This window comes from Culicoides brevitarsis, chromosome 1, assembly GCF_036172545.1.
Source record: "Culicoides brevitarsis isolate CSIRO-B50_1 chromosome 1, AGI_CSIRO_Cbre_v1, whole genome shotgun sequence".
NCBI classification, from domain to species: domain Eukaryota; kingdom Metazoa; phylum Arthropoda; class Insecta; order Diptera; family Ceratopogonidae; genus Culicoides; species Culicoides brevitarsis.
The window spans coordinates 41,941,949-41,956,365 of NC_087085.1; the positions used below are offsets into that span (position 1 = coordinate 41,941,949).

The 14,417-nt window shown below is 24.3% G+C and overlaps 1 protein-coding gene across 2 annotated transcripts in view; it reads right to left on the reverse strand.

Moving 5' to 3' along the window:
* The window catches only part of LOC134827863 (furin-like protease 1), a 107,544-nt gene that overhangs the window by 71,916 nt on the left and 21,211 nt on the right, over positions 1-14,417 (reverse strand). For both annotated transcript variants that reach the window (XM_063840718.1, XM_063840719.1), the window contains exon 2: positions 9,157-9,796. In XM_063840718.1, the coding sequence (XP_063696788.1) occupies positions 9,157-9,657 (501 nt within the window). In that variant the 5' untranslated portion in view covers positions 9,658-9,796. The remainder of the gene's footprint in view (positions 1-9,156; positions 9,797-14,417) is intronic.

The window sequence follows — 14,417 nt, forward strand, 5'->3', positions numbered from 1 at the left end:
AATTCTGAATGACTTTCGCACATGCGAAGATCTCAGAAAAAAAAATAAAAATAAATTTCCACGAAATCTTGTTTGATGAAGACTGAAAGTCCCTAATGAACGAACAATCGTCTTAAATTACGAAGAAAGAGAGAAAAAAAATGTTGCCGCCACAAAACAATAAAAAATGCTTGACATTTTGACCTTTCAATTTAGTTAACCAGTTTATTTTTATTACAGTTTATTTTTTTGCTGCCACTGCTCTTTCGTCGATATAACACATAATAATCAAAAAATCGTAGAGTCATGTTATCTAAATTGAGCACTAAATTTCGTATCTTACGCACACACACGCGCCATAATGGACCGTTTTGTGTTAGCAAGTCCCCATATGGAAGTTTTGTGCGGATGATGTTGACCAAAGTAGGAAACGAAATTCGGAGCAGAAAAGTTTGTTCGGCTTTTTTTAATTGATTTGTTAGACAGTTGAATGCGAGTGTGTGTGCATGCGTGTGTGGGTAATAAATGCCCCGAAGTTTTCGAATAAAGACAATTGTTTTGCAGTTCTGCTTGATATGTTTTTTAATCAAATCACTTTATTTTTCTTTACGCTTTATTTTATATAAAGCAATAGTAATAAAATATAACAAAACCGCAATTCAATTGGTTTGAAACCAACGTACAGGGAAGTCTATTTAATTCTCCTTAATATTTTTTTTTCGAATTTATTTAAGTTTTTTAATTAATTTTTCAAAATTAAATAAAAATTTATTTTTTTTTTATTTAATTAAAAAATATTTTCTATAAAACTTTTACGTAAAAAAATTGTAAAATATCAAAATTAAGAATTTTTTACATTTCTGTACTCCTCAAAGTTTTATACTGTTAGCTTAGAGGAATTTTTTACGATTTGAAAGTTTATTTTAAAGAATATTCTTGAACCATAGACACTTAAATTTTTTTTATTTAATTTTAGAAAGAATTTTTACATTTATATATATGTAACTCAGTTTCACAATTTCGTACTCCTCATAATTGGATTAACTATTTTTTGTATAAAAATCTTTAAAAATTAAATAATTTTTTAAACTTTTTTGATTTACTGAATCTAAATTGTTTTGATAGACAATTTTCTTACAATTTATTTTACATTTTTGTACTCCTCATAATTTTTTTAATTTTCAAATATTCAAAAATTTAGAAAAATTTTATTTGAATAATATTTTTAAATTATTTATTTTATTTTTGAAATTTACTTTAATTTTTGTTAATATTTTTTTTTAATATTTCATCTTATAAACAAAAAAAAATCACAATTTTATTTTCACAATTTTGTACTCCTCAAAATTTAATAATTTTTTAATTTAAAAAATTAATTATTTAATTTGTACTCCTCATATTTTAATTACTTTTAAGCATTGAAATTGATTAAGCATTTGAAACATTTTCTTGTGTAAAATTTTTATTTCAGCTCATATCAACAAATTTTTCACATTTTTGTACACCTCATTTCACAAATTTGTACTCCTCATAAAATTTTCAGAGTAAAAAATTATTAGAACGCCCTGTATATTTATTTTATATATTAACTCCGACGTATCAAACCAAACCACACGTCTTCGAAAGGGGCAGTAATTACTGACCTTGTCAATATTTCTTGTTGTACTTATTGGAAATGTATTTTTTTTTTGTTTCTCCGATTGTAAACCTTGTTAAGTTACAAATGAATGTTAAAAGCAACAGAAATCATGCTCCAATAAATTTGATTTATAATTTTTTTTATACAATTCTAACGTTTCATTGTGTCTGTGCAATTCATGATTTTTGCAATTGTTTTGTACTTTTAAAAATTTTATTTCACGCAAAGAGCGACAAAGACATCAAAAAGACTTTGAGACAAACACGAAAAAGTATCTCAATCCAATTTCATGGTAAATTGTTTTATTTTACTTTTTTTCATGCTTTCTAATAATATTTATCTTTGTCTTAATGCTCAGCTTCGGAATTTTCCGGCAATAAATGTGATAAATTGTGTGTAATAAAGGAAAAAATTGCTTCTCACTCTCTTCAAGGTCAACGCAGAAAAAATCGCCTTAATTGAATTTCTTTAGCCAGCCACTTAAACTCGGCAAACAAGACAATTAAAGAGATAATCAAACACAAACTTTGTTTTTTTTTGCTTGTTTGTGTGAATGGCGGACTCTTAATCACACTCTATCAATAATGTAACGCCACGTTTTGCGTACATTTACCTCGAAGGCTACTTTGAACTATTGATGCGTGTAATTTTTTGGGTGAGCGAGCTTCTTTCTGTCCAACGATTAATTTGTTATTCGACCATTTGAGGGAAAATTTGTCTTGTGCGTCAATGTTTTAGTCGAATTAGGCTGTTACAATAGTTGAAAATATTTTAAATTTTTTCTTAATTTTTTTTACTTGATAAATTTTAGTAAATATTTAATGTAGAAAAATTAAAAAAATTAAAATTTTAATATATTTTTTTACAAATAAATTTTTAAAAATTAAAAAAAAAAAATTTTTAAAAAAATTATTAAAACATTAAAAAATTATTATTTTTTTAAAAATCTTGTTTTTCGAAATAAATTTGAAAAAAAAATTAGTAAAAAAAAAATTAGTTTTATTTTTAATTAAAATAAATTAACAAAAATAAAATTTTAATTAAAATTTATTTTTTATTTAAATTTAATTAAAATAAATAAAGAAATTAAAATTTTAATTAAAATTTATTTTTAATTTAAATATTTTTGGTAAAAATTTTTGAATTTTGTTCTTTTATTTTCTTTTTAATTTTCAGCATCATGTGAACAAATTTAAAAAAAAATATTAAAATATTTAAAAAGCAAAATTTGGTATACAATAAATTTCTAAAAATATTTATAATTTTTTTTATAAAAATTTAGAAATTAAAATTTATTAAAAATATAAATAAAAAAAAAGATTTAAAATTAATGTACCTAAAAAAATTAAAATAAATTTTTTATGATTTTTTTTTGAATATTTTATATTTTTTACAGAAAATTTACAAAAAATAATAATTAAATTTAAAATAATTTTTAAAAAATTAAAATAATAATTAAAATTTTGAATTTTTGAAACCAATTTTTAGAATTTTTTCTTCTTAAAAATTATTTTGAGTCACAAAAAAACATTTTCAACATTTGTAACAGCCTCATCGCATCAATTTAGCATGTAAACAGTTTGATTCCAACTAATGGACTTAATGAACTTGATAACCACGGCAAGTTTTTAAATAGTTCGAACTGTTTTTTTTTGTGTCTAATGTACCTTCAACGTCAATAAAATCGATTTTTTCATTATTTTCTATCATTATCAGCACAAAACACGTCAAAAAATGTCAGAAACTGATAAGATAAGACGAGTCATGAATTATTTCGCCTCGTAAAATGTGACAAAAGTGCACTTTTTAGTACTTGAGTGAATCATTTTTACTGCAAAAAAAATTCATTTAAATTTTATTAAACAATTTTGCATGCTAAATTTTTCCCTTGAAACGATTTATGACGAGAGATAACGATTCCAAGAAATTTTTTAACGTCATTTCAATTACTGCAACTTCACGTTAAAAAATCAACTTGAAATCAGTTTTGCCATTCATTTCATTATTTTTTCCATCTTCCTACTCAATTTCCATTCATTTTTTCTCCTCGTCGATCCTCTTACGGAAAAAAAAATCCCTTTTTTCACGCAGCGCCGTTCATGCCTGAGTAACACGAGTAGACCGCCTATTGTGAGAAAAATGCTGCGATTTTCAAGAGAGGATGATATTAATAGTTTGTCGTTGTTCGCATTCATTGCAGTAAATTGCCCATTAATCGCTTTTGAAAAAAAGGAAAGGATTTTTGCCTTCACGGAATTTTTAATTGAACGACTGAATGACATTAATTGTGTGAATATCGATGCTCTAAATTGGCGAAAGGAATAATTTTTATAAGAAGTTATCTTGAAAGGTGCGAATTTCAAGATAATTTCTTAAAAAATTCTTCCTTTCGCCAATCAGATCATCGATACGAGCAATTTCTCACGTTTTGTTCGTTAAAGCGAAGAAGGACAGAAACGGATAAAAACAATATGTTATGCAATTTAATTGAAACGAATGCAACGTATTTAACGAATCCTCAGAGTTTTATTGCAGCACATCTTGTTATCCTCGTTTTGTCTTGTTTTTGTGCTATTTTGTTGCGAAACGTAACTTTTTTTCCGTTCTCCAGACACTTTTTGTACGTGCCTTTGTTCCTCTTCGAAGAAGTTTTCGAGAAAATATCAAGAAAATAAAAGTTTAAATGAAAAAGTAATATGAACGAGGGATAAATTTCTTTTCTTGTTCTTTTTTTTCGCACATTTAACGGGTTATGTTCCGTGATTACTTTGTGTCGTGAACTTTTTCCTTGTTTATGTGATTCGTTTCGTACTTTTTTTTTAGGCTAGACGAGATGAGACGATAAAATGTCAAGAATTAACGATTCGTGAATGATAAAGTGACAAAAATGTTGCTTTCTTGACAGTTTATATTTTTTTAATTCAGCCGCATTTTTTTCAAGTTTTAAATAAAAAAAAATATTATTATTTTTTGTACAATTTTTTAATTTTAAAATAATAAATTTAAAAATTTTTGTTAAATTTTCAATTTGAATATTTTTTTTTTATTTTTAAAATATTTAAAAAAAAAATTTTTTTTTAATTTTAATTAATTTTTTAATAAAATTAAAAAAAATATTAAGATAATTAAAAGATAATAAATTTTAACTAAAATATATTTTTATTTTTGAATTTTTCAATTTACGGATTTTTAATACATTTTCTATTAATTTTAATAAAATTAATTAAATAAATAAAAATTATTTAATTTTATTAAAATTTAAAAAAAAATATACCTATTAATTTCATGTCAAAAAAAATAAATATTTTTTAATTAATTAATTTAATCATTAAATATTTTTTATTTAAAAATATTTGAAAAAAAAATAAAATTATTTTTTAATAAAATATAATATTTATTTTAATTAAATTTTTAACAAAATTATTTTTTTAGAATTTCAAAAAATAAAAATTTTTCATTTCCCGTTCAAAATAATAAAAACTCTGCAACAAAGACAAACATTTACGAAATCGATACGCCACGAAATCGTCATTTGTTCATTCATGCAATAAACACCATATTGCCTTATTGTTATTTATTAAACACACATACACATAATATTTTGTAAACACCTGACACAAAATTATCTATTCGCTGTTTATTTATATTATTATTATTTTTTTTTCATCATTGTCGTATGTACCTGGTTTATCGCAAAATGTATGTTTCAACAGGTGTTTTTTTCGTTGTTGTATATTTTATGCGATCCGGAACACATTATAGCGCCTCCTGCTTCGCAAATACCGTGCCGCATGTTTATTGTGAGCAATAACCAACCAATTTTTATTAAAAGAAGCAATTTAATAGCGTTACGTGTTATCGTGTTCTAAATCCCTATTTTAACAAAACGTGTTTTTTTTTCGTTTTTTTCCTTCGTTCGAGTTGTAATCGATACTTTTGTTACAAACATGACGAACAATGTGCTTAAAGTTACGTGTGACAACCCTTTTTCATGTCGCAAAGTGGTATCAAGTTCACATCCATCATGGGGAGATTCACTCAAGTGTTTGCGGTTTTGTTCAATTGCAGCACATTGTTGCATTTTAGGGGAGATTTGCATCTTTTAATCTCGTTACAAGTTTATTAATTTAAATTGAATAATTTATTGGATTTTCCATATGGGTTTTATGGCTCTATACGTGTCATTGTTTATTTGCATCAGTCTGAAGAGAATATTTGTGGTACAGATAAATGAGAAAAGTTTGTCTATTTAGGTCAGTTTTCTAAAACCCTCGATATTACGAGTTTTGATTAATTAATGGCTATACAATATTGACTCAAAAACTTTGAGAAAAGGGCAAAACCAAACAGATTGATGGTACTTTTCAATTTTCTGTCAACCTTTCACTTTAATTATTTGATTAAAATCTTTGGTTTTGGTTTGAGAGCTATCTATCAACTTTAAAATGTCGTTTTGTGACATTGAATTATTATTTTAAATGAGTTTTGGTTACATTTGTGGAGTTTATTATCATTTGTTTGCCATTTCAATTTTGGCGCGAAAATTGACAGCATCCCAGTGAGCATTTAAGCAATCAGCTGATCAAAATTGAAGTTTTAGATCTCACTGAGCAAAGATCTTGCTAATTTGATCACAAAAAAATTATTTTCGCTTTAAATTCAGTTTTGGCGCCAATATCTCGTTAAATGATATTGAGATTTGATAATTTTGAGTTAGGAGTCCCAATGAGCAATAAATTAAAAAATTTACATGATAAATTTTAATATAAAAATATAAATTTTATAAAAATGTAAAATTTGTAAAATAAGAAAAGAATTTTGGCGCAAAAATCTTTAAAAACCCAATGAACATTTGACTTCATACTTCCTTGCTCATTGGGATTTTACGAATTTGATCGAAACAGATCATAAATAATAATTTTTTCATCAAATTTTTGTTATTTAATACTTTCAGCTCTAATAAAATAAGTTAAAAGCTGATAATTTTTTAAATATACCAAAAAAAATGTTTTATCTATAATATCTTAAAATTTAAAATTCTTTAAATAACCTCAAAAAATTTTTTGTTTTGGCTTTAAAAGTTATCACCTTTAAAATGTCGTCCCATGTCACGACGACAGAGTTATTTCCATGGGAGACGATAAATTGTCTCTTATATTGTCTATCACAATATCAAAACATTTTTCATCTAAATTCTCTTTCACATTCCTCGTGCGCAGCTCGACACCAAGCGGCACGTAGATCCGTGTGTATGACGATAATAATAATAGACAACAGAGTCCTTCTTGTGTGCTCTACTATCACATTTGCATATCAAAACTCAATCTCTGAATATAGGTGTGGTTCGTTCATTTGTCTTGTAGCTTGTTCGTTGTCGTAAGTGACGTTAATGTAGTTCGCTGTTAGCTATGACAGGCAGCAATGCAACCCAATACCGGTTTATAAATAACATTCTCTTTTTTTTTCTCTATTTTATGCTTAATTTCATCCTATAACAAGGAAAAAAGTAAATTCAATTGAATTCCGTATCAACAGAAACCTTTCACACTCGTAAATAATGATCAAGAAAAGCGATTCAAATCTGTCCAGAACTCCGTTTTCTTGGAAAGGTACGATAAAAAAAACAGTCCAAAACACGAGAAGAACACTTTAAAAATGCACCAACTCTGACGCACTGCAACTAAATTTGCATAATGGATGCAAAAAAGGGCATAAATTGTTATTTTATAAGCAGTAAGCTACTATTCCTCGATGCAATTTACATTTTTTTTTTACCTCGTCTCTCTTTCAGTATTTTTTTTTCTATTGACAAAAAGTGTAAGGAATACCGATCAGGAGGTAAAAGCAAGTAGAAACGTGCCTGAAATAAGAAAGGCAGTAAGAAGATGCAAAAAAAAAAGTTGGCTGCCGTTGTAATCAAGCTTCTTTTCCGTTTCAAAAAGAGAAAAAATAGGAAGGAAGTTGAAGGACCCCCGGGAGATTTTTTTTTCGCTTTTTGTCAATTAATATGAGCCCGAGAGGAAATTTTGCATTTTATTTATTTACTTTCTATGAGTTTTTTTTCTATTCTCTCGAGAGAAGGATTTGCTCATTTGTTTGTTATTGATGACCATCTCAACAGCACCTGACGTAAATTTTGTTTATTGTTGTCGATTTAATGGGATAATGAGGAAGATTTGTTTCTCACAGGTTGAAAAATTTACAAAAAAATTGGAAATTTAATTTTTTTTATCAATTTTTTAAACTTTGGATTAATTTCTATATTTTGATTTTTTTTTTTAAATAATTTTTAAAATAAATAATTTTCTTTAAAAAAAAATATTAATTTGATTTCTTCGATTTTAAGGTTATCTTCATTGTAAAGATCATTTTTAGCGCGAAAAAAATTTTTTAACCCAGTTGACATTTTTAATAATGTTATTTTGCTCATTGGGATTTACTTTCATATTTAATGAAATAAAAATTTGAAAAAAATAATATCATTTAGATAACAAAAAATTTTTAAAAAATAATTTTGTTATTTATTTTATAAAAATTTATCCATCAAATATTTTAATATTAAAAAAAATTAAATTCAAGATAAAATTTAAAATAAATTAACAAAGACATAATTTAACAAATATTTTTTTAAAGAGATTTAAACAAAAATTTAATATTTAAAAAAAATGTTTTAAATTTTATCATGAATTTTTTAAATATTAAATTTTTGTTTAAATCAGTTTAAAAAAAATATTTTTTAATTTTTGTCTTTTCTTATATTGAAGAAAAAAAATTTTCAAAAAATCAAGCTTTTTTTTTTTTTTTTTATTAATTTTTTATTTTGTAATTCCTTAATTTATTTTCCAAAATTTTCATTTTATTTATTTACCATATTTTTTTTAAATTTTTTATAATGTAATTTATTTATTTTATTTTTTTTTTTTTTTTTGAATAAAAAAACAATCAGTTTTTTTTTATATTTTATTTTTTTATTCATTTATTTATTTTTTTAAATATTTAAAAATTTTTTTTTATTTTTATTTTTATTTATTTTTTATTTATTTTATTATTTATTTATTTATTATTATTATTTTTTTTTATTTTTTTTTTTTATTTATTTATTTTTTTTTTTTTTTTTTTTTTATTTTTTTTTTATCAAAATTTTTTAAAATTTAATTTACGAAACACAAATTTTTCACAGTCAATAATGCAGATAAAATCATTAAACACAAATGTGACAACAGCTGAGCGCTTCATTTTTTTAACGCTAACTAAAAAATAATAAAAATGAATCATCTACTTTCATTTTTTTTTCAAAACAAAAAATTATTTAATTCAAACGACGAACGATAAATTCTCGGAACTCAAAATGTTTATGAAAATTGATCAAAGGAATATTGCGAAATATTATTATTCAATAAGCACGTTTCGTTTGATGAATCGCGCATCACAAAACTGCTAATTATTGTTTTTCATGCGCGATTGTTTAATTCAATTGCAATTCAATGACTTTCTGACAAAAAAAAAATAAAAATTTTAATAAAAAATTTTTTTCTTACCTTTCCAAGTAGAACATATCCATGATCGTCGGCAACTTGTTGGGCAACATGATCGCCTCCCGGAATATGCACGGCCCACGTTGGCGTGTAATGACCTCTGGCACCTGGCGCATCCATAAATTCGTCGGCACGAACGCATGGCAACAATGTGGTTAGTAGCAAATTGTTACAGATTATATTTAACACTAGATATAACACAATAAATTGATATAAAATTGATTTATTTTTATTTATGTTCCGCAGTAGTAGGTGTTGCAGTGACGATGACAACCATTCTTTTTTGTTGCTGCTTGCACTAATGAAATTTTTGCAGTTGCTTTTTTGCATGGCGGAGTCATCGTTGTCGACGAAGGAGCATGAGGAGGAGGGTGATTGATGACGGTTTTGTCGTTTGACAATGATGCTGGTAACAGTTGGTTGCGCACCGTTGAAATTATCTGTTTTACTTCTAGTCCATCGCACCTCGTCGTTTAAGGTTTCGTTGTATTTTTTGGAGCACATTTTTACCTTTTTTTTCTTCTATGCTCCGCTTTTTTTATTTTTTTTTTCACAATTCTATTGATTTTTTTTTTATTTTTTTTTTCTTGTCCCTTATTTCATTTGTTCGTCGAATTCAGCTTGAAATCATATCTCGTTTGATCTTGAAAAAAAAAATAAAATAAATTTTTCCTTCTATCTTTTTAAACTGCGCGTTTTGAGGCATCGTTAAAAAAATAATTGTTCATAATAAATAAAGTTTTCTTATGAAATTCCTTCCTATAGAGATAAATATTCATAATAATCATAAAACTAAACTAAATTAAGATTTATTCGGCTTTGGGGAACAACATAATTATTATCACATTATTATTTGAGCATCTGAGAAAAAAATGATATTTTATGATCCCCGAGTTATTTCGTCACACAAAAACCAAAAAATGCGGTGAAAGAAATTTTTTATTTAGAATTTATGACAACGACAAAAAATTTAAATAGTTCGAAAATAAAGCTCTTTTTTGCTGTTTTTCATGCAACGAACGTACATTTCTTGCTCATTTGCATGTGACTGTCAACAGTAAGTAAGCAAGTCGTGAGAGGAATTATTGATCAAAATATTTTTTTTTTGTTCGAAAGTAGGAGAAACATGACATGCGAACGTTTAGAGCAACGAAAATTTGCTAAATATAATAATCTGATTAAATTATCCAAAGTAAGCGGATAAAAGGAAAAATTTATATCTGTTTAATTTTTTTCTCCTCTTCGTTTTTCTTGTTATTTCTTATTATTTTTAGGATAAAAAGGGAGGAAAAGCGACGACGCGACGTTATTTTTTTTTCTGAGGAAACCGCAATTACGGAGCATTTCGTGATGATGATGACGACGATGTGCAAGCTGGAAAGAGAAAGGAAGAAAAAAAATAATTAATTAAGTAAACATTTTTGAGCTATTGTTTGTTTTGTGTGATGATACAAGTTTTTTTTTTTGCTCAGAGTAATTATGCGAAAAAATGGTTTAATTAGATTTCAATGGAAAATAAGGAGGGAGAAGTATTTTGTGACCTAATTAATCTTCGTTTCATGTTTCAGTAGAAAATTTTTTTAGGTTACAAATTGACTTGAGAGAACATGATTTTTGATAAAAATTTAGCTTTAATTTTTTTATATTAAAAAAAATTTTTTAACTTTAGAAATTATTTGAAGCATTTTATTTTTATTATTTTTTTATTTATTTATTTAATTTATTTTTTTATGAAATAATTTAAGCCATTATTATTTGGCCAAAATTTCCAATTTATCTACATGTGAAAAAAATTAAATTTATTTTTTAAAATATTTTTTTTTAATTTCTATTTTTTTATTTTTGAATAAATATTTTTTTAATCATTTTATTTATTTATTTTTTTTTTTTGTTTTTTGAATTAATTTAATTTTAATTTTTAAGCCATTTTTATTCAATTATCATTAAAATTAAAAATTCCAATTTGTCTCGATTAAACATATAAGCCTAAAAATCATCACAAAATGTGTAAAAAGAAAATTATTTATTTTTTTTTTTAATTTTAACATTTTTTTAATTTTAATTTTTTTTTTATTTTTTAATAAATATTTTTGATTAATTTAATGAAAATTAGTAATTTAAAAATAATTTAATTAAAAAATATTGATTGATTTTTAATTAAAAATAATTAATTAATTTAATTAAATAAATATTATTTTAATTTTATTTTGTTCAATTTTATTTTAAATAAAATTAATTAAAAAATTAATTTAAATTTAAATTTAAATTAAACAAAAAATATTTTCAAACTATATTCAGATCATTTCCTTCGTCAAATCCATTCTTGGTAATTTTTGCGTATTTTAATAAATTCCTCATTTTATTCAAAAACAAAAAAAAAAAAAAAAAAAAAAAAAAACACTCGCCATAACCACTATGCCCTAACTTCCCTCATTATTTAATGATTATCTCATAATCTTTTCCTCTCCACAAAAACATTTCAACTGAAAGTTTTTTTCTTTATCTCCATGCTTTTATTTATTTATTTAAAAGCGAACTAATAATGTGGCTATTGCTTGTTTACGCAACCAATCTCCCCTAAAGGATAACATCTTATGCATCATTGAGATAGTTAATTAACTTTCTTGTCTCTCTGTCTCACTCGCACTTTTTACATTTTTTTCCGCTCTCTTTCTAATTAAGCTAAAAGTATGAAAAAAACATTGGACTCCTGTTAGAAATTCTTTTTTTTTTCAGTAGTAAATAAGTCACTTTGTTTAATTATTAATTCATAAAAAAAATATGAGAAAAAATCGTGATAAAGAAAGTTGGAAGAAAAAGTTGTAAAAAAAAGTCGAGAGATTATAAAGTTCAACACACGACAAAAAGACATCTGACCATGCTTGAATTTATGCCAGAAATCCGTTTTTAAAGAGATAACAATTTTTTCTTTTCTTTCACACAAAATGAGAATTGTAATTTTGATTAACATTAAAGATTAGTAAGAAAAACAAAAAGGGACATTTCTTGTTCGTTAATCCTTTGGACATTTCTCTTCGTTTCTCGAAAATGATAATTGTAATTGGGATAATTCATTTACAATGAAGGCAAAAAAAAATGTTAGTCAGACACCGAAGAAGAAAAAAAACTCAGGTAATAACTGTCGCTTTCGTGTTTCTCTTTCTCTCCTTGGAATGAAATTAAATTAAGTTAATTAGTTTGGTGTGAGGTCGTTTCTTCGTATTTTTACCTCATTTTCTAAAATTTTTCTCGTAAGTAATTTTTTAAGATGACTTTTCAGATAATTAAAATCTATTTTAATTAATTTAAGTCAAGCCAATAAAATTTACAAAAAATTACGAGAAATTTTTTTTTAATTATTAAAAAAAAATAAAGCCTAAAAATTAATTAAAAATATTTTTTTAAAAATAAAATTTATTAATTAAAAATTTATTTCAATATTTTATTTAATTAATAAATAAATTTAATTAAAATTATAATTATTTTAAATTAAATTATAAATGAATTTTTTTAACAATTTTATTTTTTTAAATTAAAAATTTTTTAATTATATTTTAAATTATTAAAATCAATTTTAATTTTTTTTATTTAAATAATTGAAAAATTATTTATTAAAATTTTTTAAAATAAATAAATAAATTTAAATTATGATAATTAAAAATTAATTTTTATAAATTTTTAATTAAAAAAAAAATAAATTTTTATTATTTTTAACTTTTAAAAAAAATTTTTAAAAAAAAATTAATTATATAAATTAATTATAATTAAAATTAATTTTTTTTTAATTAAAAATTAAAAAAAAAATAATTTTTAAAAATTATTTATAAAATTTTTTTAAAATATAAATTTAATTTTTTAACATTTAAAATAATTTAAATTAATTCGTTAAAAAATAATTAACTTAAAAATTATTTTATATTTTTTTTTAAATTAATTATTATTTTTTTTCACATTTTGATACAACTCATAAGAATGAAAAAAAAATATTTATGATATGAAAATTACTTTCAGATGACACAACAGAATTTTTTGAAGTAAATGACACTCGAGTGACAAGTAAATATTCTTCCTTTCAGGTGAAAAAAAGGGAAATTCCATAATTTTCCGCGCCCGTAATAGAAAATAATTACAAAAAACACTTGTCGTCGCATGACATGCAACTTTTTAATGTCACAACTAGAACATTGCGCGACACATAATGAATGATAGCGCATAAAAAAACAAGAGAGAGACTAAAATACCATGATTTACAACGTTTAAAAACATAATATTGAATCACAGCCAAGTGTCTGGAGCATAAAATTTTATTTTATTGCATTCACATTTTTGCTTCGTTCGTTTTTTTTTGTGCTGAGTTTTATTACACACCACTTACTTTTGTGTAAAACTGAAATAAAATAAAATAAAATGTCATCTGAGAGCGAAACACGACGACGACGACGACAAACAACGAGATGAGAGTTAAATCCCGCACACACGTGTAACTTTATTTTCGTTCAAACTGATTAAAGTTTTTTTTTTTTTTTCAATAAAAAAAAGTCAAAGTTTATCAGTTTTAACAAAAAAGCGACTTGTGACGTGTGATCATAACCGGAAGATTTATCGTAAAAACCATCATCTGAACACAATTAAGCCTTTTTTGCCTCGTTTTTTGGGTATTAATCATCCAACGGTAGGTATCTCAGGCATGGCATCATCACACACTCGATTACATCAATATCGCGCCTCATTGAACGCTCAAGTAAGTTCATCATCAAACATAAATGCCGCCATCAGCTACCATTAATAATAAATAAACGAACGCACGAAAAAAAAAATATGATCGAACAGGTTGTTTGTACATGAACTTGAAAAATTAATTTGCAACAACGAAAAAAAAAACCGGTAGATATTTTTTTTTGCACCTGTATGCGATGACGATGAGGCTTCGAGCGTGAGTAATATTTACACGATATGTCGATATGTGATGATGACGCGACGTCTGACAAGTTGTTTGAGGGGATTTTTGTGTACTTGTTTATTTATTTATTAGCGAATCAAGAGATATTATTATTATTAGCTGAGTAAGTAGCAATTGTGGTTTTCAAGGATTTAACATTGCAAGCAATTAAAGACTTTCAAGTTCAAATAATAAAAAGTGCTAAAAAATACTTTTTAATTTATTAAATTAAATTTTCGATGTTCGTTTAATTCTTCTTGCAGAACTTTCAATTAAAAAAATTTTGAAATTTTAATTCTATTTGAATAATTTTATTTTATTTGAA